Source organism: Silurus aristotelis (assembly GCF_946808225.1).
Source record: "Silurus aristotelis genome assembly, chromosome: 27".
Lineage (NCBI taxonomy): Eukaryota > Metazoa > Chordata > Actinopteri > Siluriformes > Siluridae > Silurus > Silurus aristotelis.
This window is the reverse complement of record NC_139600.1, coordinates 12,752,078-12,775,611: the sequence shown is the minus strand read 5'-3', so window position 1 is coordinate 12,775,611 and position 23,534 is coordinate 12,752,078. Positions and strand designations below refer to the sequence as shown.

Below are 23,534 nucleotides of genomic sequence, written 5' to 3'. Positions count from 1 at the left end.
AAGTAACAGAACAGCAATACTTAAATTCAGAAACCCCTAATCAGTGCTGGTGTTTAATTAAGCTTCATTTAATTGCCCTTAGATTTAATTTGATTTATCTATTCTGTTTCCCTTTTCTTCTTTCCTTTCTTTTTCCTAAACTGCTTTCCTTCTCTTTGATTCTTTTTCCCCATGCCCTGTTTTTTGGCTCTTCCTTTTTTCTTTTTTTCCTGTTGTGCATTTCTTCTCTGCCTTTCTTTCCTCCCGCTCATGCATTTCTTCTTAAATTTTTCTTTCCTGTCATGCATTTCCACTCCCTTTTTTTTGTTTCTTTTCCCCTTGCTTTTCTTCTCTTTCATTATTTCCATTCCTACTTTTCTAACTTTCTTTCATCCTTCCTCTCTTTCTTTTCCATCATGCATTTCTTCCTTATTATTTCCTTTCCAGATTTACCTCTTTCTTTCTCTCATTCTTTTTCCTCACTATTTTGCATTTATCTGTCTATTATTGTTTTCAGCCAGACAGACAGTGTTTACTTTGAGGACCCCTGTGAGCTCGAGCACAGATATAAGCACGGGCACCGGCCATAAGTATTTGGACAGCAACACAAGTTCCATTATTTTCCATAGACGTTTAAGTGGAGCAATTGGATTTTTAAACTTGAACTCGAGGAGTTTAACTGAAAGTTACCTCCATTTTCAGAGGCTCAAAAGTAAGTAGACAGACTAGCAATGATAAATATAAGAATTATCTTTATTAGTTTTTGAGTCAATGACCTTCATCGTTCGATAAAATGATTGCGGTCAGAATCAGCTGCTGCATGTTTGTGGGTTTGGTTTGGTTGCTTGGCAATATGTTCTGATCAATTTGTCCAACGAGAAGGAAATTCTTGCCGCAAGCAATTTAGGCTTTCAAACAGGGAAATACCAAGGACCAGGAACAAGAAACTAGAGCTTGGACTCACATAGCAACATCCTGCACCTAAATAGAAAGAAAAAAAAAAGCATCAGGACACCTGACTTTTTCAGCCATATGTGGTTCTTCCCCACAAAGCTGGACGCACACAATTGTATAGGACGTCTGTGAATGTGGTAGCAGTTAATGTTCCCTTCAATCAAACTAGGAGACTTAAACGTGTCCCAGCTTGACAATGCCCCTGTTCACAAAGCCAGCTCTATGAAGATATGCTTTACATGGATTGAAGAGGAAGATCTTGAGTGGTCTGCTATTGAGCTCTGACCACTCCAAAAGTAGGGTGGAATGTGGGTGTTCAAAAACCCCATGAATCTCAACATCACGTGTCCACAAACTTTTGCACTTCAACATATATTCAATTGGACACCATCTGCCTCCACAGGTGCAAATTCTGCTACATATATAAAACTACTATTATTTCTATTGAAATGACAATTTATTTCTCTTTGTTCTACATCCATATTCTATTTATTCTGCGACTTTAATTTAGAAAAAAATAAGACTTGTTATTCCATTTGTATGTAACGGGGTGTTCATAAGCATTTCCCCGCATGTCGTATTCTGTATGATTACGTATGCACCTAATTGTTTGATGTGAACATTAGCTTTGTTACTGTATTCCACATTTAGTCCCAATTTGCTCTTATGATTCCATCCACTCTTCTGGGAAGATGTTCCGCTAGATTTTGGAGTGTGTTTGTGAAGATTTTGCTCATTCGTGCACAGAGACGGGTACTGACTCATGGTAAGGTGAGAAGGCCTGGGATGCAATTCATCTCAAAGATGTTAGGGTTGAGGTCAGAGCAGGCCACTCAAGAGCTTCCAGTCAAATCCATGAATACAAATTTTCATGGAGCTGGATTTGTGCACATTGTAATGCCGGTTTAGATCTCCTCTTTGAAGTGAAGGGAAAATGCCATGCTTCCACATCCAAAGACAATCCACACACATCAACTTTGAAGGTAAAATGTTCCCTTGCTGCCTAATACTTTAAATCCCACCCACTAACAGGTGCCATGATGAAGAGATAATTGGTGTTCTTCACTGTTATTCCTGATGGGTGTATAAAAGAGAGGTACAGTGTGATCTTATAAACCTCAGATCAAAGGGTAAAGTAAAACATTTAAAATTTGCACTGATGGACCTTTAAATCTACATTTATTAAAAACATCCAAATAGAAACACGACACATTTTACATACTGCCTCCTGTACAATAACAACTCGCTGCCGTTAGTGTTTCACTGGAAAAAAAAGTTCTGGTGAATGAATAGGATGGAATGTCGCTCTTGAACTTTTTCCCTTGCTTCTCTTTAAACATCCCTTTAATTCCTATGTGGTTCAACATCAAACAATTCATAATCCAATTTATGGAGAAAAAAAAAAAAAAAAGTTATATCACCCAGCTTGTAGGGCAGGATATAATAATGTGTTCAATTAAGGTAAAAAAAAAATATATATATCCCTAATGATCGTCGTGTTCAGGTGAAAAGAGAGCGACCAATCCGGTGTTCTCGCTGTTTGCCACCACGTCTTTGTTAGGTTTCACCTTCTTAAAGAGAGAGGGAAGGTTCCGGATGTGGACCTCCTTCTTAAACTGCTGCCCGAGAGGTTTCTGTTCGAGTGGAAGAAACATTAAAAAGATAAGAAAGAAGTCTGTGTCTTGATTATGTACAGTACAAAAAAGAAAAAAAGAAAAAAAAAAAAGGAATTTGCCCCCCCTTGTGGCCAGTGTTAGTCTTACCCCCACAGCTCCTGCGATGAGCTTCTTAAACTGGTCTTTTCTCTTTTTTTCGCCGATTTTCTGCAATGCGGGGTTGATGGTTTTTTGATCAAACTGATCGAGCAGGTCAGGCTGGATGTTGGGGATCTGGTTCATGATGGAACGCAGCTCTGCGTATTGAGGCCGCTGTGGTAGAGAGGGGAAAAAAGCATCCATCTTATACACTATATAAACAAAGGTTTGTGGACACCTGAGCATAAGATTTTATGCGTTCTTGAACTGTTCACGTTTGCCATTAAATTAATCTCCTCTCTTCTCAGAAGAGATGTTCTGAGATTTTTTGAGTGTGCTTGTGTAGATCTGTGTTCATTTAACTCGGGGTACTGACGTAGGGTGCGGTCAGCTTACCAATTCATCCCAAAGATGTTTAATAGGGTTGAGGTCAGAGTTCTAAAGCAGGAGATCTTCCACTCCCACACACGCAGAGCATATCTTCACAGAGCTGGCTTTGTGCACAGAGGCATTGTCGTGCTGGAACAGGTTTGTGACTCTTTGCTCAATTGAAGGGAAAATGTTATTCTATTGCATCCAAAGACGTCCTACACAATTGTGTCTCTCTAAATCTGTGGCAACTGTTGGGGGAATAGAACCACATATGGCATGTTTGTCCATAGAGTGCATTTTATAGGACGTCCTAGTGTTTAAAGGCATGGAGAAGCTGGTTTTGCATCACATCATCTGTGATGATCTCAAATGTTGAGCTATTTTATAAATTGCTTAGTAGCTCCTAGTTTTATAACCACAAATGACTGTAAAAGACTGTAGAAAGATCATTACTCAATCACACACTCCAGTGCTCATGTTAGTTCCCACTCTCCAGTGTTCTGTATTGTTTAAAGACTATAATCACACTCTTGATGTCACCTAAATGAGGATGGGTTCCCCTTTTGAGTCTGGTTCCTCTCAAGGTTTCTTCCTCATAACATCTAAAGGAGTTTTTCTTTGCCACAGTTGTCACGGCTGCTAATCAGGGATAAATACACATCGCTCACCTTAACTCTTAAATTCTGTAAAGCTGCTTTGAGACGATGTCTGTTGTGAAAAGCGTTATAGAAATTAACTTGACTTTTAAACCTCACAGAAACCCTGGACTGATATGAAAACAGAAAGTACCAGAGCATCGTAGATGAGCAGGGCGAGCTGCGTTAGTGCGGCGTTGCAGCCCTCGTGTTGGCCGTGCATCTGCAGGCCGCTCAGCACTCTGGTGTACAGCCACGTCACGGCATCCGGGAGCAAATTTGAACCTACAACCTGTGGAAAAATGACGACGACAACAACAAATAAAATCAAAAACTTCCTCCTCGGGTCTTGGAGTTATGATGAGGAGCTGGCAGTCGTATTTGGTACCTGTCTGAGCAACGTCCAGCAGATCAGCGTAGCAGCTCGCTGACAGTTACTGGTGTCTCTCCATGACAGAGAGTTAAATGAGATCGCCAGCAGATTCATGTAGACGTCCTGAAGATGGGTCGAATGATAATGTTATAATATAAAAAAAAATTATAATTCTGACATATGAAATACGTAGTGTGGAAGTAAAGTGCAATAGTATTAAAAGTTCTGAGAATCTTATATCTAATTATTTTTACTTATATTAACTATATTAACTTAGTTATATTAACTATTTTGCACCCCAATATATCATTCTATTAGTTATCTTCCAAATTTATATAAAACAATACCTCATGCTAATGTCATATATGTAAATATGTAAACACAGACACTTCTGCACCCACTTGTAAATAATTATAACTTTCAAACGCCTCATTATTACTTTTTTTTCTCCTCTTTACATATTGTTTAATATTTCCTATTTGCTGTATTTTGCACAAACAGTCACTGACATCTGTACATGCGACAAATATAACTTGAACTTGATTGCCTCTTAGAATAAATTTTATTTGATCGTATACGTTTTCTACGTTTCTCTTACACTCTCAGAGCCCAATGCATAAATACTGCTTACTTGTACAGAGAAATTAAATAATTTAAATTAGTTAAGAACCCAAAACTTCAAAATAATAGAGATTAAATTTACCTCATGTTTAAGGAGACACTTGCCCAGTTCTGTGAGCTCATCTGAAGTATGTGATGTGTTCAGCGGCGTGGAATCGGTTGCCATCATTTCCTCATCCCCTTTTTAAGAGAAAAAGAGACACTTTTTTTTGTTGCATTTTCTTCTCTTGCCCTGATTTACACAGGTCTACAGCTGCACTTCTCATGGATAAAATCAGCGAACTTGATGCTATGCTTACTAGCTAAATCTAAAAATCCAAAAAACCGTCAGCTCAATATGATAAAATAACACAGCTAGTGAATACTAATGGCTGGAATACAGCAGCATTTACAAAGAAACCTTTCTTTTAACGCAGAAAAAAATGGATCGATCAGATTTCAAAACTCCAGTCTTTTCCAGACTCAAATATACAAGCTTCCGTACAGATTTATTAAACCTTATTCAACATCTCAAATAATGATTTTAAATTCCAACTAAGACATACGTTACTATTTCTGATGTTTTCCATGGGTTTTACTTTTGAAAATGCTTCTGTCCGCACAGACGTTTTTTTTTTTTTTAGTCGACGGAAATGTAGATTTTTGAAAACGCTCTCTAAAGTGGATCAATCGGAAAAGGCTTTTTATAGAAAAGGCTTATTATATTTATAAGATGACCATTTAACTGAGTTTACTGCTAGAAAAACCTCACGCTTTATCTTTCTTACATTACTGCTTTGTTGCAGTAACATATGCATGTAATCTTGTGGTAATGGGGCCTTACAAGTATACAAACAAACAAAAAAAAAAAAACACTTCTGACCAATTAGGTTCAAGAATGGAACACCACTGTAGACCTACAATGTAGATTAGAGGCAGATACTTCCATTCTTTATAAGGTAACACTACTTTTACATATAATTCGGCTTCAGGTTAACTAATAATAACCTTTATTCCTCTGGGAAGATGTTCCACTAGATTCTGGAGTGTGTTTGTGGAGATTTGTGTTTATTCAGCTACAAGGGTTTTAGTAAAGTCAGGTAGAATCAGAATCAGGTTTATTGGCCAAAGGTACTGATGTAGGTGAGGTGAAGAGGCCTGGGGTGCAGTGAGCGTTCCAATCCAACCAGGAGCTCTATAGCAGGTTCCTCAAGATCTTACATTCCATTTCATGCAAAGCATCTCATAATGGAGCTTTGTGCACAGGGGTATTGTCATGCTGGAACAGGTTTGGGTCTCCTAGTTCAAGCGAAGGGAAAATTTCATGCTGCCACATCCAAAGACACCATATACAATTGTGTCTTTAAACTGTGGTAACAGTTTGAGGAAAAACCACATATGGCTGGAAAAGTCAGGTGTCCCAATACTTTTGTCCATACACTGGCGTGCTCCAAAACAAGGGGAAAATTTTAATTTAAAATAGATATGTATTCAAAATCTATATTCTTACTTTACCACTGATACAAATCAACAGTTTTGATGGCATCGTTCTACACGTCAGCATCACATCGGCTTTTTTGTCCAATCGAAGACTCCTGCCTCCAACACGACTACAATAGCCCACAGTACTAACTGTCAAATTATGACTTAGCGGGGTCTGTGAGGATAGCTGAACACTATTCGTTAGGGAAAAAAGGAGGAGGAGCGACTGGTTAGGCCCCGCCCTGACTTCCTGTTTAAGTGGAAATCAAGTCAACACATTACATGTCTTAATGCATTAGATGAGGAATTTTGGATGATCTCACCATCAGCATCTTCTCGGTTTGCTCCTGATTCCGGCAGCTTTCTCGATATGCACGAGACACCTGTCGAAACAAGAATTCAGTTCAGGTGTGGTGTTGTGTATTTAAACAAACAAACAAACAAACAAACAAGGAACTTACTGAGGAGATCCATGACCTCTCGCGTGACCAAGCGCACTAACCGATCTTCCAGCATTTCCTGAGACACCTGATTCTCCTCATAAGCCTCGTCGTCATCCGGACCACTGGGAAAAAGAAAAAAAAAAAAAAAATTATCCCTTAATGACCGACGCATACACTATATAGAAAAAAGGTTTGTGGACACCTGACTATACAATGGGTATGTACTTTCTAAACATCCCATTCCATATTTAGTGCCTATTAGCTGTTATAATAACCTCCTGGGTTTAAAGAAGGCAGATGTAGAGAACAGTAGTTTGGAGACGGATGATCCACTGTGGCGACCCCTAACGGAGCAGCCGAAAAAAGAAGCAGCAGCAGTTAAAATATCCTCCACTATTCTGGGAAGACATTTCACCAGATTTTGGAGTGTGCTTGTAAAGATTTGCACTCATTTAACCAATTAGTAGCGTCAGATATCAGTGTAGGTGAGGAGGACTGGTGTGCAGTCAGAGATCCAATTCATCCCAAAAATGTTAAGGTCGAAGCTCTATAGCAGGCCACTCAAGATCTTCCACTCCAACCCATGTAAACTATATCTTCATAGAGCTGCCTTTCTGCAAGTTTTGGGTCTCATAAGTTCATATGAAGGGAAAATGTAATACTTTTGTCCATATTGTGTATATACATTAAAAATGCCGAATATACATTGGTATAATCAATAATAGGGCTTTCAGGGGTCTTAATAAAGGAACGACAACATGACAACCGTCAGTAGTTCCTGATTTATATTTCATTTAGATTTTTTTTTATCTATCGATGATAAAAATGCGTAGCGGATCTTCAAGACGGATATCAAGGAACGCAGTCGCTCACCATACGCTCGTCCTCTGGTTGATGATCTGCCAGCGGAGGTTCAGTCTCTGTAAAGGGCAACACAAACATTGGATTTTTAACAGGATTGCTAATTTTTTTTGTATCAATGTCCAATTCTTTTGAGTCATCAACTATAATATTCTCTTCATGTTTTACTTTTGCAGTCCATCAGAGAGAAAAAAAAAAGAAGGAATTAAGGAAGCAGGGTTTCTGCAGGTTTTACTAAATCAAATTTACGACTTTTTAAGACCATTAAGAATTTAATTCTATCGGACATCATCAAAAACGCACACACAAATACGCTGTTAGTGACTGGCCTTAATCGAGCCCTGAATTTAGTCAAAATCAAGTATGGGCAAACTTGCACTTGCCCTGTAGCTAAAAAATCTAATCTGTTTTACGTCTGTGGTAAAATCTGACAAACATACGCACCAGCAACATAAAAGCTGATTGGCTGTTGAGTGTTGATCACATTTGTTGTCGTAATACAGTGGATTATTATTTAGAATGCGTTACATGGACATAAGACTGGTTTAAACCATTTTAAGACCTAAAACAGCGAATTGAAGACTTAAGTCTTAAAATTTACAATTTAGATTAAATTTTTTTTTACATTTTTGTAAGAAATATATATATATATATATATATATATATATATATATATATATATATATATATATATATATATATATATATATGAATATATGATAGTTGGCGAGAAGCCGCGAGTGGCTCGAAAGTTTGGAGTAACATTTCCAAACTTGCACTAATAAATTACATTTAAATGTTCGAAAAACTATTCTATTATTGTATTATTCATTTAAAGTAGTAAATAAAACATTTGACAAGTAATTCACAATTTTTGTTGAGTTTACACTACAGTACATATACAATTCCCTTTAAAAAAAATAACCATCAAAACCTTGTGACTGTGTCATAGAATGCAACTCCGCGAGTATCGAGGTTGCACTGTATATATAGAATGTAAAAAAAATTTGACTTATTTATAGTTAAACTTTTACTTTTAAATTTGTTTTTACATGTTGGACAGTCATTACAAGCACTACACTACATTTGGTACTCTGCATAAATGTGTGTGTAAAAAATCTAATTTGATTCGAAGTTTTACCTGCAGCAGATGAGACAACAGAAGGCGGAGCAGTGGACAGAGAAGCGTCTCGTAATATTCGGGAGGACAGGACGTGACCAGCGGTTTCATGAACACCCGTGATCACGGATTCCGTTAAGGCGAAACCCCAGAGTGAGTGTTATAGCAGCATTATAATCACTGAAACATCAATTCAATCACTAAAACATAAGTCGGTTCATAAAGACTCTTTAACTGTAGGATAAATTCCTAAAAGCTTCACAGCAGAAGATTGTTAATAAATAAGGTGCACTTTTAAAATTTTAAAGCCTTAAATGTTTCCCTTTTATTGAATCTTAAATAAAAAAATTTTACTAACAGATTTAAATCTAAACATGAAACCTTTGGGATGATCGTGAACGCTGACTGCATCCCCTCCTCATCCTACAATGTTGACTGCTAGTAAAGTTACTGTGTTTAAAGATGAAGGTGCAGAACATCGATGTTGAAATGAAATTTGAGGTCTTAAAGGATATGAAGCATAGGGCGAAGTCTATGGTCAGGAACGTGCTCCAGGTGGAGGAAGGCCGAGCCGGCCAACTGTTCGGCCAGACCCTCTATGGTATAAAAGTCCTGCAGCAGGGCCGGGCCAGCGTGACCGAGCACATGGTAACTGAGAGAGAGAGAGAGAGAGAGAGAGAGAGAGAGAGAGAGAGAGAGAGAGGAGAAGAAGAGTGAGACTGAGGATAATAAAGAGATGTCGTGACTGGATTTAAAAACATTCCCCTGTTCACTTTCTCCTCTGAATTTCTACTGAGGGAATCTTCCACAGCGGCTTTACATAAACGCCTCAACCGATGCATTATTTTTAACCTTTCAACCATTCCTTCCTTCCTTCCTTACTCACTTACTCACTCACTCTCACATACTTTCTCTCACGTTCTCCTCATCTCGCTCTTTCTCTATCCATCTCACACTTTTTCTTCCACTTATTCTCTCACACTCACTTTCCATCTCACTCTCTCTCACACTCATGTTCCATCTCACTCTCTCTATCCATCTAACACTTTATTGCTTTCCATCTCACTTTATTTCTTTCTCTCCACCTTAAACTTTCTAGCTTCAACTCTCCATCTCTCTCATCACACTTTCTAGCTCTATCTCTCTCCATCTCACATCTCAGTTACTCGTTTCATCTCTACCTCATACTTTCTTTTAAATCAAGTTTATTTCCATAGCGCTTTTCACAACAGACATTGTCTCAAAGCAGATTTACAGTATTTAACCGTTAAAGGCAAGGAAAAACTCCATGTTATGAGGAAGAAACCTTGAGAGGAGCCAGACTCAAAAGGGAACCTCATCCTCATTTGGATTATATTAAGACTGTGATTGTAAATCTTTAAACAATACAGAACTTTCATTGTCTCACATGCACATGCTTTCTTTTTTACACACACACACACACACACACACACACACACACACACACACACCCCCCAAAACAGCACAGAAGGCACTTTTGAAATAAAAAAAACTATTAGTGTGAGGATGCATGTTCAGATTTTCTCACCAGTTGTCGTAGAGGGTGCAGAAGAAGCCTTGTAACCGCTCTAGTGAGCTTCTATACACTGGAGAGTCGTACATGTCCAGCAGCGGCTGAGTGATTCCTTTGTGAAAATGGCAAAAACCTTTATGAAATTATATTTTAAACGACATCTATAAATAGACAATATAACTTGGGCAGCACCCATGTACCTAAAATAAGATTCTTCTCCACATCCATGACATCATAGACTCGGCTGAAGGTCTCGCTGAGTCGAGCTAGATTCTCTGGTAGAAATAAGCTGTTGTGGGTCCTGAAAGGAGAATTCGGTAAGTCACTGGAGTTAACTTTATGCTATAAATGGCACTCGTATCAATGATTTCAGGCGATTTGACCATGGAATAGTAACCGTTCGAATGCCTACAGAGTTGACTGATAGATTTGAACTTAATTTGACCAAAAGTTATATTTTCAGATACCCATGGCTTGGTTGGATCGTACTCGCTGATAACCGATTAATCAACAGAATGTTTTTTAAAAGGATACTTCATTTAAAAACAAAACAAAAAATCTAACAAAGCACTGAATCATGAAAATGTGCTACTAAATATAAATATGACTTGTATTAATAAACATTAAATAAAATAAACATGCATTTAAACTGAAAAAAAAAAAAAAAAAAACTCAAAATAATTTAAAACAAATGACAATTGTTTAAGACTCCTCAAATAAACAGCATGTGACATGGCATTAATGATTCACCTCTAGAGGCTGCTCTCGTACTGTATTGTGCAACCCGGAAAAACTATCGCTATATATTTTGATTAACCGTGAAACCGATAAATTGGTCAACCTCTACCAGAGATACACTGTTGTAGTTACATAAACATCGAACAACAATGTATAAGGACAAGCGCATCGGTATCTTGATTCGGGCCAATCACAAACAAGAATTTAGTTTAGTTTCTAAAGCTTGTTATTTTAAACTGAAACAAAGAAAACATTATATAGTGCGTTTACTGTTGATTGACGTATATATTCTTATTTATATATTTGTATTTGGATATAATATGGAAATTAAATGTACTTAATGGGTTTAGTTTTTACAGATTGCAGTTTCAGCAATAAAAATGTAAATAAAATAAAAAATACACATGGAAAAAAAAATTACCTGTTCATTTTAAGAGACTTTCTCTTTTATATAATTAGTGTTGCCTTTTAATAAAGAAAACTTCTTATACTTCAAATACATCTTATCTGAATACTCGATTAATTGACGGAATAATCGGTACAATACTCGTTTACTAAAATAATTGACAGCTGCTAGTTAGCTTTTGCCCATATGGTGTTAAAATCAAGCAGACACCTACAAATCAAGATAATCATCAATTTCTAAACAGCAGATGATGTCGTACCTGATGAGGGTGAGCAGATTTGGAAGCAGAGCCAGGAGGGGCTCTGAGGCAGGGTTTCTGTAGATCGGTGCTCCAGCTGGAGTGTAGCCCACTACAAAACCCCCGGCTTTGGCTTCCTCGACATCCGTAGGACAGTGTGCTCGCTTCACCACGCCCAGGATGGTATACACACAAAAACTAATCTGCACATGAAAAACCTTCAGTTAGTCCCTTTGGAATGGAAATCCAAAGTGTAATGGTTAGTAAAAAATATTAATTACCTCAAGACAATACAGGAACCACAAATATAAAGCTACAGTATAAACCAATTACAATAATAAAAAAGATACACATCAAATTACCTCACAATACAGTTTTCTACGTTAATTTAGGAATCATATAATCTCAAAAAAGTATTACTCAGAATATAATACTGAGGCAATGTATTTACCCTTGACCTGTTGATTCCCATCTGATCCTCAGTGCCGGGTTGAGGGTTGACCTGATCGGCGCCAATAAACGTAATGAAGCTGGCTGGATCTGATAATACGCTGCGCCGAAGAGTCAATAAAAAAAAAAAAAAATAATAATAATAATAATAAACTTAACACTAAATATTAATAAATAAAAATTCATGTCCTGGAAACAATTTTTTTATTATGTCATAGATAAAGAAACAAATAAATTCAAGAATAAGGTTAAATCACTATGTTTTGCATCCTTTAATATTTGGTAAGTTGTGGTGGACAGCCTCCAACAGTAGAGGTTGTGCCATGATGTTCGAAATAATGGATTTTTTGGGGCTTCACAACCACACCTCTGCTCCAGAGAGTCATGACAATGAGGAACCTTTAATGCATTCTGCATAATTAGGTTGCAACTTGAAATTGTGAAAAAGCTAAAAATCAACATTGCCAAAAGTATTGGGACACCTGACATTTCCTGCCATATGTGGTTCTTCTGCAAACTGTTACCATAAAGCTGAAGGTATTCAATTGTACAGGATGTCTTTAGATGCGATGTAGTAATTCTGCATTCACTCGAACTTGGAAAACAAAACCTGTTCCAGCAGGGCAACGCCCCTGTACACAAAACGGTCTGCTTTATATGGGTTAGAGTGGAAGATCTCCTGCTGTAAAGCTCTGATCTTAACCCTACTGGGATAAATGTGAACTCTTGACTGCACCCCAGGCCTCCTTACCTCGATCAGTACCTGTCTTTACTAACACCCTTGTAGCTGATGAACACTAATATCCATAAGCACCCTCCAAAATCTAGTGGAACATCTTCCCAGGAGAGTGGAGGAATATATAAGAGCAAATAAGGACTAACTGTGGAATGCGATGCTCAGAAAGCACATACCATACCACACGTCCACGTGTCCCCATACATTTTTTTCCAATATAGTGTATGCAAACCAATGTATTTCTATATTGTACCTGCGCATCTCCTCCGAGAGCCAGCGTGCCGTCACGGCGCCCATGAGCTCCACTAAGAAGGCCTTCTGCTTGCTGTAGTCTTTAAACTGGTTGCTGATCAGCACCAGTGCCTCCATGAGTGCACACTTCTCCATCTGGGTCAGCAGCAGCTCGTTGATGAACAGCTCCTTCACGCGAGTGTAGAGCAGGTCAAAGGATGGCTATATAGAACAAATACGCTGTTAAGTCGTAGCGTTTTATTTCTCGTCGCATTGATCTCCCAAAATATTCTCACTCTTTTTAAAAGAGGGATATAATGAAAAAATATAAAGCTTGTATTATTAGAAAAATGATCCAGTTTGGCTACACGTCCATGATACACACCAGGATAAACTCTGGATAATCTCGACACATCTTGATGATGGAGGAGCAGGCGTGTCTTCTGACGTTCTTCACCGCTCGGGTTCGAGGAGCCTGAAATTCAGCATGTCGTTAAGTGTATGCATCACACATTCGGACCCCTTTTTATATATTTATTTCTTGACTTTATATACACACACACACACATATATATACACACACTAACACACACATTTTATATATATATATATATATATATATATATATATATATATATATATATATATATATATATACACATACACACACACATAATATATATATATACACATACACACACATACACACACACATATATATATATATATATATATATATATATATACACACACACACACACACATTTTATATATATATATATATATATATATATATATATATATATATACACACATACACACACACACACACATATATACACACATACATACATACACACACACACACACACATATATATATATATATATATATATATTCATAAAAGAATGAGGAAAAAAGACATGCATTCGAAATGCTTCTCGCCTCGGCATGGATTTTTGCCGATAGTTCCAGCAACTAGGGTGGCAAAATTTGCGGTAACTTTCCAGAAACACCTGGGGGAATTTTGGAAATATTTCAGGAATTTACAAGAATTTATGGGAATGTATTTGAAATTTTGGTTTATGACTAAACGTTTTGTTTAGTCATAAGTAGACATGCATGCATATTAATACAGATTTAAAAGAAAATTACTTTTGACATTTAATTGTTAGTATATGTACAATAGCTTACACACAGCACAAGGACGTTTTAAACAAATGTATATAATATTTATGTAATTTACGTGAATACTTGCCACGATGGACAATTTTTGACATTATTTTGTGTGCTGGATACATGAACTGATGTGTGTGTTATGTTATGGAGGAAAGCACAGTGCAGGTAGGGGGCGTGGCCTCAGTGGCCCCGCAGTAAGTGTGCTGTGTGCATGTGATTGATAAAGGTGCAGGTAAAAATTCTACTGAAACTGCATTAAATCTGGTTCTTTTAAAGAAAATCAACCTGCAAGATTTTTTTTTTTCCAACTGCATTTAAGTTCCCTGGTATTGGCGAACCTGCAATTTGGAAAATTCCCAATTCATTCCTATTCATTCCCATATATTCCTGTTATTTCCCATGGAAATTCTCCATTGGTGTCAATCGGCAAAATCGCTGAATTGGTCATCCTCTACTTTACAGGGCTTCTTTAAATTTAGTAATATACACTGTACACACTAAGTACACTGTGATAATCAGCATAAAAATAGTGTGTCATGGTATACAGACAGACAGTCAGTAGTATACAGTCAGAATCAGGAAATCATGTAAATACTGTTAAATGAATTGGATACTGGCCAGTAGGTCAAACAAAACTCTTACCTTGCTTTCTTCTACCACTTCGAATGTGATGGCAGGAAACAGCTTTAATTAATAAAGAAGAAAAAAAGATTAAAGTGTGGTTTATTTGTAATGCAATCTGGACAAATCTTTTTTTAAATAATAGGAAGAAATATACTTTGGGCATCAGTATAAATGGGTGAAGTGCTTTTGAGAGCACTGAAGCACAAGGAATGGTCTTACCTTAAAGAACACTTGTGGTAGAAGTTCTGGGCGATGCAAGACAAAGGGGAAGAAGGTGGACAGGTTGGTGAGTACGCAGGACAAAACGACGGGATCTCGCGTCTCGTAGCTCACTACGGCTTGTAGCAGCTCCATGCCTTGATCGACAGGCAACTTCTAGGAGGTTGGGTAAGCAGGAATCATGACATTAAAAGGGATTCAATAGTGATTTGTAGTTTCATTCATGATAATCCTTTGATTAACCGATTATCAGCAAGTATGATCCAACCTAGCTATCGGTGTCCAGACTGATAAGATTTTAAAATGGATACGGGATAAAAAAAAAGTATACAAACAGCACATGGCGTCCGTGATTCGCCCCCTAGAGGCCACTCTTGTAAAAACAGCAGGTGGAATTGGATGCTCAAAAAAGGACCAAACTTATGATCAGGTGTCCACAAACTTTTGTCCAAATATTGTGTGAAAGTAGGCGACCGTTAGGTGGCAGTGGGATATAATTAACCTACATCTTTTGAGAGACTTATTCTGAATTTTCTTTTAAAAATCCATCAACTGTCCTGAACTTTCCTGGACCCAGGAAACCCAAAGATTTGAAACTTTGGACACATGGTTCCAAAACAATTATGACTATAAAACCTACTTCCCCCTGGGGAGAAAAAAATACATCAATGATGCTTGGACCCCTAATTATTCCATAACACAAGCTACAATTAAAGTGATTAGAAATGTGCATGATGGTGTGTCAATTAATTGGAGATGAAAAAGTGTTACCTCTTTCTCCAGGACTTTGAAAAGCTGGCCCATCACACTCTCTGTGAAAAAGGTCATGGCCTCCCACTGCACAGCGGTGGGCGAAAACGTCGAGCACGTCCCTTCACCTAGTTTAGCTTTGTACAAGACCAGATCATGGATTAGTTCCTCTGTATATGTCCTCAGGCGAAGCATCGTGTGGTCGGACAACATGGTCTCAATTATTCTGCCGTAGATGCAACGACAATGCACCTGAGTGGCGAAATTTTTACGAAAAATCTCGATACGTCAATTTAAGCAACATTTGAATCATCTTTAAAAGAACATTCTAATTCATTGAAGTAAAAAAAAAAAAAATCGCTTGAGCTAATAACGGATTCTAATCTGACTTACGACAGACCATGCTTTGCCTATACCATGCCTAATCAATCATTATGCAACTTATGGAGACCTTCTTGTCTTTACTTCTCTGAAATCTATTATAAAACTGATTATGATGAATACATTAATAAATAAATAAATACCAACATATAAGTCACATGCTGGACTCAAAATCTGCAATAAATTGCAACAATTACCCCCCCAGCAGGGTTTGAAACTCACACAGAGCGTTTCCGCTGTTAGAGGGCGAGTTGATCTGATACTTTAACCATTCGGCAGCAATCTGGAAGGCTTCAAGGGGCGCGATCTTACAGGAATGACGAATAACGTCACCCTGCTGGGCCCGGAAAGCTGTCAGAGAAAAGATCGTTTCCTTCATTAAAAAGAGCACCATTTAATCTGTAGATCATTATCTACAGCTGAAAACAGGGTTCCTACACATTTTTCATTGCAAAACTCTAGACTTTTCCAGACTCAAATATACAGACTTCCCTAAAGATTTTTAAGACCATATTTAACATCTGGAATGATGATCAAGCATTACGCAGTACAGTACAATCTCCGAAAGTGTGTCAGAATCAAAATCTCTGATGTTTTCCATGTGTTAACTGTCATGGAAACTTCTGCCTCACAGGGTAACAACCTCACAGCTAGTTATTGGGTGTAGATATATTTATATCTATTTTATTCGCTTTTCGTCGCCGCAACGTTTCAGAAACCCGGAAAGTAAATAAACAGCAGGTGGAAAAGGCGCTTGTCGAAGCCGGACAGGGACGCGAGTATTTCCAGACGTTACAGTGAGGACGAGGGACTTTGGGAAAACGGCTGAAAACAATTTAAACAATTAAAATTTTTGTAAAATCCAGAGCTACTACATATATACACCAGTCTTAAATACTTAAATAATTTTTAAAATATATCTGAATACTGTGTGTGTCCCTACTGCACCAACACCCCCCCCCACTAATTGCCTACTTTTTCATACTTTTCGAAAATGCGTAGGAACCCTGCGAGAAATCCTCTTACAGTGAAAGAAAGCGTTGAAGTCCTCGTCGCTGTCGAAGTCCACCCGGGCGTAATCGCAAGTCGGGCTGTCGTTCTTCGACGGGAATCCCGTCTGCGAAGCGGACAAAAACATGAATCGTTACGCCACAGAAGACTTTTTGGAAATGAAGAGCTGGAGGATTGATTTTCGGTTTCCACTCACCTTCACGAGGTTGGTCATGGTCGCATTTAAATATTTACCCGTCATCTGTGTAATAACGGGCTCCTTCGATAAAACCTCGTGTCTGAACATGTTTCCCCAGGTGGTCTGAGTGCAAGATCTGAGGAACTGTTCGCACAGCACAATTAGATCCACGATTCGGTTCGGCTCGAAAGCGTGTGGAGGCGCGGTGTGGTTTTTACCTGACTGGGGTGAGTAGTGAAGGCGAGGAATGCTTCCAAGTATTTACTCAGGTTGGCTGGAACCTCTACTTCTGCAGGCGAACCCTACGGCATGATCATCAGTTCCCATGTAAATTCTATACATACATATGGTAACCATGCGAGGTCATATTAAGGACATGCTTACCACCAAGGCACAGAGCTGACTGCCAAGAGCACAGAGCACTTGACATAACCTCTTCAGGAAAGTGTATCTCGTCTCGCTGAGCCCCACTTCCGCTGACCTGCGGAGAGAACGATAACGGTACATTGATAAAATCAATAAATTGCAGCATGTTGAAGACAATCCCCATGCTGATGTCTTTCATGTGGAACGGCTCTATAATGTGCTCCAACCTGTGGTGGTTATTAGGGGTGAAACAGTACACGCGGAACATAGTTATAATCCGAGTTCCCTCACAGACGTGTTAAGTGGCGGACCTCACGGTTGTTTAGACGCAGGAAAAACTATTTAGACCGGGCACGTGCGAAACGGCTGCCACTTCCTATCATCATTTTTTTACAAAGGTTTAGCGATATGGATTCTTTTGCGTTTTGTGTCCGGATTCAAGACTTTTTCCTTAAAAATCCTGAAACTTTCACATATCGAGGGAGTGAATGAATGAAGGATTGCAGGAAATAAGTATATATAATAAATAAGTTTACTGAAATAAGTAGAACAGTTAAGTAGATCATAAATTTTATATTAAATGTAAAAAAATAAAAATAAATAATAATACAAAATACACTCACTTCTTAACACCGAGACCAGTGTTTGTACACTATAATCTGCATTACACAAATGGGGTCTGACTAACGTTAACGACTTCATTTTAATCTATTTATTTCATTTAAATCCATTTATTTTAATTATTTAATAAAGAAAAGAAAAGAATTGCATTCATTTAATTTCTTCTGTTTTATTTTTAGATATAACTTTTTTTATTTGAATCAAGCAGGCATTTTATTGAACACTGGTTTAAATATGTAAACTGCTGATGTTCACAAATATTAATAATAATAATAATCTGTTAATAAAAAATAAATAAATCAAAAAGAAGCAATTTTATGTTTTGCATTTCTTGACTTAAAAACCGAGGAACAGTGAGTTTTGTGTACCGTAGTTACGCCCCCTAGTTGACATGGATTTTAATGTCGTAAATGAGGACTTACTGGGCGGCCGAAAGAATGTAGTGCATGGCCACGTCTTTAAAGAGCACCATGAAGGGCTTCCTGTCTTCCAGTTTCCCCTGGAAAACAAAACAAAAAACCCCAAAACAAATTCATAAAATTATAAAACGACAACAAACAGTTAACATACATCACAACATGGAGTGAATAAATACTCTATTCTGATTGGCTGAATGCTAGTTCCTGGTTTCTCCTGTTTTAAATAAATCAGATCTCTCTCTCTCTCTCTCTCTCGCACTCTCTCTCTCGCACTCTCTCTCTCGCACTCATTCTCTAATTACTGGAGGGTGGCAGCTGGGCTTTACCAGGGCTTGAACTCCCCAAACTTCTGATCCGTAACCCAGAGCCCTTAACGTCCCCAAATGACTCATTTATTTACATTTTATTGACTTTCATGGTCTGCAAGGTGTTTTATTAAATAAATGATTCATCATAATATTAATAATAAATGAATCCGCCATTGATTCCCTTTGTGTGCGCTACAACGTTTTCATGCTTTGCCTCAGGTGGTCATTTCGAATTTTACTATGGAAAAAAAACTTTACACTATACAGGTGAGGTGTTTCTGATCTTGTCTCAGGAGACTATGGAGCCACTCACTTTCCTGCTGACTGCAATAAGCAAACACTCAGCAGCCTCCAGCCGAAGCTCTGGTTCACTCAGAAGAAGGCAGAGGATCTCCAGTAAATGACAGCCGTTGTTTGTGATGTGAACCAGTGCGACCCAGTCGATGTAGCCGGCCAGAGTGTTCAGGGTGGTCACGCTGACTCGACAGTGAGCTTTGGCCTGATAAAAGTGCAAATCGTTTCATTCCAAACGGAATTGTTCCTCTGTAATTGATGAATGAGTGATGAGAGAGTCTGGGGTTTACCTTTAACTCCTGTCCTGGATTAATTTTCTGAGGGGAAAAAAAAATGATTCAAAAGTTGAGGAAGAATAAATGGACAAACTAGAGTGCAGTCTCATTTCTACTAAATGTAGCAGACAAGTTAGAAGGTGAAATAAATTCTGGGCATGTGTTACACCCTGCTATCAGCCGCCATTGTATTCTTACAGACACAAACTGCATCGATATTCTGGTTCTAAATACGGCTGTTGCAACAGCATGCGTTCAAAAAAACCTCAGTCTGAATATTTCAATTATTTACTTTATGGAAAGTTAAAGTGTTTATTAAATATTTTGTGTAGAAGTAACTTGGAAATTATATTGGAGTTGCATAATGTTGTAATAGCGACCCCTACAGGTGAACAGTGTGTAGTGTTATTTCAGACCCTTTGTGTCGTCCAGCTAGCTGTGTGAATACTATAAGCACCAGGAGATGCACGCTGAATAAAAAGTTACGAATTGTATAATTGTTTAGAAGATTATTTACATAAAATATTTTGATGTCTTCTGGTTGGAAGGCGCAGAGGGCAATTTTGTTTCCGTCCGTCCATCTATCCATTCATCAATCTATCCATCCATTCATCAATCCATCCATCCACCCATCAATCGATTCATCCATCCATCCACCCATCTATCTATTCATCCACCCATCTATCTATTCATCCACCCATCAATCTATTCATCCATCCATCCACCCATCTATCTATCCATCCATCCATCCATCCATCTATCCATCCACCCTTCCATCCACCTATCTATCCATCTATCCATCCATCCATCCATCTATTTATCCACCCATCCATCTATTTATCCACCCATCCATCTATTCATCCATCTATTCATCCATCCACCCATCAATCTATCCATCCATCCATCCATCAATCTATCCATCCATTCATCAATCCATCCATCCACCCATCAATCGATTCATCCACCCATCTATCTATTCATCCACCCATCTATCTATCCATCCATCCATCCACCCTTTTATCCACCTATCTATCCATCTATCCATCCATCCATCCATCCATCCATCCATCCATCCACCCATCCATCCACCCACCCATCCATCCACCTATCTATCCACCCATCCATCTATTTATCCACCCATCCATCTATTTATCCACCCATCCATCCATCTATCCACCCATCCATCTATTTATCCACCCATCCATCCATCTATCCACCCATCCATCTATTTATCCACCCATCCATCTATCCATCCATCCAGCCACCCATCATTAATAAACTAATTTCTGGACATCAAACTCATATTATGCATCTAAAAGTAGTTGTGGGTTTTCAGTTTTGTGGTGAAGATGGTGGTGTTTATGGTGTTTACTGTTTTGAGTCGACCCTCACAAAAAAAAAGTGATTAAACTTTGTTGACGTGCGCTTCTTTTGGCGATCGGAGGAAGAAGTTCAGGAACCGCTAGACCCGTTTAGCTGGACTATAGCGCTAGACTGAACCCGTACCAGTTTCCTGTACTCGTCGACGTGCTGCTGAAGGATGTTCAGGAGGAAACTGAAGATGCCGTCCATGTTCTGCGTCAGCGTGTGCTGGATGTCTCTGCGCCTCTGCTGAGGAAGAGTCTGGAACGTGATCACGTCCTCTGCCAGCCGCAGCAGGATCAGCATCACCAGCTCAGTCTGAGTGTCCTGATATGTGACAAAAAAAACATTTGCATACGGTGTTCAAGAGCGGAAAAGTTCACGCGTCGACGTTGTATTTTTTATTTTTTTGGAGGAACAGCATCGTGAACCGCTGTTCAAAAAAATAATCTATCGAGTACCCCGAAGGTAGTGAGCGTTTCCATCTCTTTCAGCATATCTGGCCACTGCTGAGGCCACTCTCTCTTGATCATCTCCACAACAATCCTCGACAGAGCGTCTTTAATGTGACTCTCCTCCTCCAGGATGGGAAATGTTCCCTGAGAAAACACACGCAAGACATCGGATATGAAACTCCCGCACGTCTACCGGGGAACGGGGCTCATAAAGACGTTGCAACAACAAGGTTGCCAGATTGTGCAACGGTTGGGAAAAGTTATTCAAAGCAGGGGCAGCGAGGATACAGCCCCTCTGGAGCAGAGCGTTGCTTGAACCCATAATAAACATAATGGTTATACCCATAATATTATTACTAGCTGAACAGTTTTGCTTAGACGTTGCCGTATCACTCACGTTAGTCAGCATCTCCATGGCGCAGTCTTTCAAATGAACTTTCTCGTGCTGTTCCATGTTGTTCCACTGAAACCTGGTGACATAACAATCGAACATGACGTCAGCTTATTTACCTAAACACAGATCTTTCGCTCCACGGTGCAGATCTAAAGTCTTACTTGATAACGTGCTCCAGAATTTGTAGACCAAAATGTCTCACCACCGCCGGCTGCGATTTGTCCGCTAGCTGAAGGCCACATGGTATGCAATAAGGACATTTTTCCTTGAATTCCTCGCAAAACTGAAACACAAAACGAGATTCCCTGCAATGGAACAGTGCTTCCAGAATATCGTTCCACAATTTAACACACACAAAAATCTTTTTTTTTTTTTTTTTTAACAGAACGTTTTTTTTTTCGTCTCACCAACATGTTTGGCACAAAAATGTTATAATAGATAATAATTAGACTTTTTTTTTGTTTGTTTTAAAACATTGATGAACACCGTGAAACCGTAATATTTTTACACGAGGGAATCATATCGGGAAGATCTCAAATCGTACCACCTCTACCATACAGCGGAGCGGGCAAGCCCAGGCCGTAACCCAAACGGCCACAAGTTTTAATTGAAGTGCACTTGGTAGGTCGCATGTATTGCCCTTTCTGTCTGTATAATAGTGCACTGGGGGAGGGAGAAATATTCCGTTTAGGACGCGCCCACAGGCAGAGCTGGAGATAGCTAACAAAACGTGTTGTACAGTCATAAATCCGCTCAGTTAGCTGCGTAGCTGAGGAGCGATAGGTCGGTGAAACGGTACAACGCTGTAATACACCGTTATTATAAAAAATAAAAAAAATAACACGTGTATATATAATTTTTTCATTCCATTTTATTCCACGAGGTGTGCCTAATTAATCTTAGTTAGCTTTGTCCAGACAGCGGCTCAGAAGCCTTCAGCTCGCCGGATAGCAAGACGCTTTTAACATTAGAGCTAATGGCTTCTCCTCCTCTTCTCTGGTACCTTCAGAGCCTCCAGGCGGTACCGCTGATTGGATTCCGCGTCCATCATGACGGTCACAGCCTTGACGAGCTGCTCGCACATCGCGCCCACCGACTCGGCCATGCCTGATCCCCGCGCTTATCCGCCTAGCTGCACGCGCTTTAACCCAGCGCTCTGACCGAGCTGCCGTGCAACAGTGTGCATGCAGCTGCGGCGACCCCCCGCGGAATCATGGGAAATGGAGTTCTCTGTGTGCGCCGCCATTATAGATAGATAGATAGATAGATAGATAGATAGATAGATAGATAGATAGATAGATAGATAGATAGATAGATAGATAGATAATTCCACATTTAGTTTCTTATTTGCAGTTATAATAAACTCCACTTTTTAAACAGATTTTTGCTCATTCAGGCTTAAATAAAGTCATCCACTGACTGTAAACCAGTGTTTAATGTGGAGGTTGGACTGCAACAAGGATTAGCTCTGAGCCCTTTCCTGTTTGCAGTGGTGATGGACAGGTTGACGGATGAGGTCAGACAGGAGACGCCGTGGACTATGATGTTTGTGGATGATATTGTAAATTGTGGTGAGAGTAGTGAGCAGGTTGAGAAGAGCCTGGAAAGGTGGAGGTACACACTGGAGAGAAGGGGAATGAAAGTCAGTAGGAGTAAGACAGAGTACATGTGTGTGAATGAGAGGGAGGGCTGTGGAGTGGTGCGGTTGCCGGGAGAAGAGGTGGAGAAGGTGGAGGAGTTCAGGTACCTGGGGTCAACAGTGTAAAGTAATAAAGAGTGTAAAGAAAAGAGT

The 23,534-nt window shown here is 39.0% G+C and overlaps 1 protein-coding gene across 2 annotated transcripts; it reads right to left on the bottom strand.

The window, feature by feature from the left end:
* Positions 1 to 714: 714 nt before the first annotated feature.
* On the bottom strand, positions 715 to 23,019 carry xpo5 (exportin 5). 2 transcript variants are annotated; one of them, XR_014531975.1, is made up of 33 exons: positions 22,746 to 23,019; positions 21,904 to 22,025; positions 21,746 to 21,818; positions 21,355 to 21,492; positions 21,038 to 21,220; positions 19,547 to 19,573; positions 19,276 to 19,461; positions 18,658 to 18,734; positions 17,633 to 17,729; positions 17,467 to 17,550; positions 17,267 to 17,392; positions 17,086 to 17,176; positions 16,282 to 16,410; positions 15,700 to 15,815; positions 14,929 to 15,084; positions 14,728 to 14,769; positions 13,292 to 13,381; positions 12,929 to 13,128; positions 11,941 to 12,040; positions 11,511 to 11,692; positions 10,308 to 10,408; positions 10,123 to 10,219; positions 9,090 to 9,225; positions 8,595 to 8,693; positions 7,466 to 7,512; positions 6,611 to 6,714; positions 6,473 to 6,532; positions 4,771 to 4,868; positions 4,083 to 4,190; positions 3,849 to 3,986; positions 2,697 to 2,861; positions 1,555 to 2,567; positions 715 to 1,324 (listed from the first exon to the last, which is right to left on the bottom strand). XR_014531975.1 is itself a non-coding variant. In XM_083532727.1 (33 exons), the coding sequence occupies exons 1-33, from the start codon at positions 22,845 to 22,847 to the stop codon at positions 940 to 942; spliced, it is 3,561 nt and encodes a 1,186-aa protein (XP_083388853.1). In that variant the 5' UTR covers positions 22,848 to 23,019; the 3' UTR covers positions 715 to 939. The 2 variants fall into 2 exon arrangements, 1 of the variants encoding a protein (XP_083388853.1); XM_083532727.1 differs by having other exon boundaries at positions 715 to 960; positions 2,502 to 2,567.
* Positions 23,020 to 23,534: the final 515 nt, after the last annotated feature.

What these genes read in the sequence shown, in the direction of transcription:
- xpo5 (XM_083532727.1), bottom strand. Translation starts at nt 22,847, where the DNA reads ATGGCCGAGTCGGTGGGCGCGATGTGCGAGCAGCTCGTCAAGGCTGTG. An exon ending in ATTCTGGAGCACGTTATCAA is followed by an intron (nt 21,819 to 21,903) that starts GTAAGACTTTAG and finishes TTATGTCACCAG; the next exon opens with GTTTCAGTGGAACAACATGG. An exon ending in CTCTCGGAGGAGATGCGCAG is followed by an intron (nt 12,041 to 12,928) that starts GTACAATATAGA and finishes TCTTCGGCGCAG; the next exon opens with CGTATTATCAGATCCAGCCA.